Source organism: Cyprinodon variegatus, unplaced genomic scaffold (genome assembly GCF_000732505.1).
Source record: "Cyprinodon variegatus isolate N-32 unplaced genomic scaffold, C_variegatus-1.0 Scaffold1613, whole genome shotgun sequence".
NCBI lineage: Eukaryota > Metazoa > Chordata > Actinopteri > Cyprinodontiformes > Cyprinodontidae > Cyprinodon > Cyprinodon variegatus.
This window is the reverse complement of record NW_015152066.1, coordinates 113,889-114,694: the sequence shown is the minus strand read 5'-3', so window position 1 is coordinate 114,694 and position 806 is coordinate 113,889. Positions and strand designations below refer to the sequence as shown.

The following is an 806-nucleotide window of genomic DNA, read 5'->3' as shown; positions in this document are numbered from 1 at the left end:
GACCAGTTTGAAGCCCTGCTCCGTGTCCAGTACCGCCGGTGGAACCAGTTCAGTTGGATCGGACCAGTTTGAAGCCCTGCTCCGTGTCCAGTACCGCCGGTGGAAACCAGTTCATCTTGATTCTCCTCAGGAAGCGCAGACAGGCGCTGCAGATCCACAGCAGGTTCAGGCCGCCGCACCACAGCGCCAGCTGGACCACCGGGTAGGTCAGCCGAGGGAAGTACATTCTCCAGTGGTTGGTGACGTCACTTCCTGTTGGTAGGTGTAGGGTGTAGTCGCTCCAGTCTTTGGAGACGCCATAGGCGGCGGAGACCGCCCCGCCTCTGTGGGACCACCGGACGCTGCTGTTGGGGTTGCAGTTGTAGTCGACCCACTGAGCGGTGAAGTCTCCGAGCTGCGGGCGTTCCCGCTTCTCCACGTCAGCCACCCGGGCGAGGGACGCCCCCTGCACAGCCGCGTACAGCCCCTCCACGCGCCTCACCTCCTTCACCCAGGGCAACGAGTTTTCGCAGTCCAGGACGATGATGAGGCGTGAGCAGAAGGCGCCGTTCTTCTCCCGCCACCACTCCAACAGCTGATCCAGACGGAGGACGTCTCCACCTGATGGACGCAAAGATCAATCATCAATCAGAACCTTTCAACCAGTTTCCGGCCGGCGCCGTCCCACCTGCCATGGCGCCCGTCCCACCTGCCATGGCCCCCGTCCCCCCTGCCATGGCGCCCGCCCCACCTGCCATGGCGCCCGTCCCACCTGCCATGGCCCCCGTCCCCCCTGCCATGGCGCCCGCCCCACCTGCCATGGCGCC

At 64.9% G+C, this 806-nt stretch overlaps 1 protein-coding gene across 2 annotated transcripts in view; it reads right to left on the bottom strand.

Moving 5' to 3' along the window:
• The window catches only part of tmem168 (transmembrane protein 168), a 7,206-nt gene that overhangs the window by 2,762 nt on the left and 3,638 nt on the right, over positions 1 to 806 (bottom strand). The window contains exon 4 of one of the 2 annotated variants that reach the window (XM_015404011.1): positions 4 to 600. In XM_015404011.1, coding sequence (XP_015259497.1) covers positions 50 to 600 — 551 coding nt within the window. In that variant the 3' untranslated portion in view covers positions 4 to 49. The remainder of the gene's footprint in view (positions 1 to 3; positions 601 to 806) is intronic. The other variant, XM_015404010.1, reaches the window with a different exon arrangement.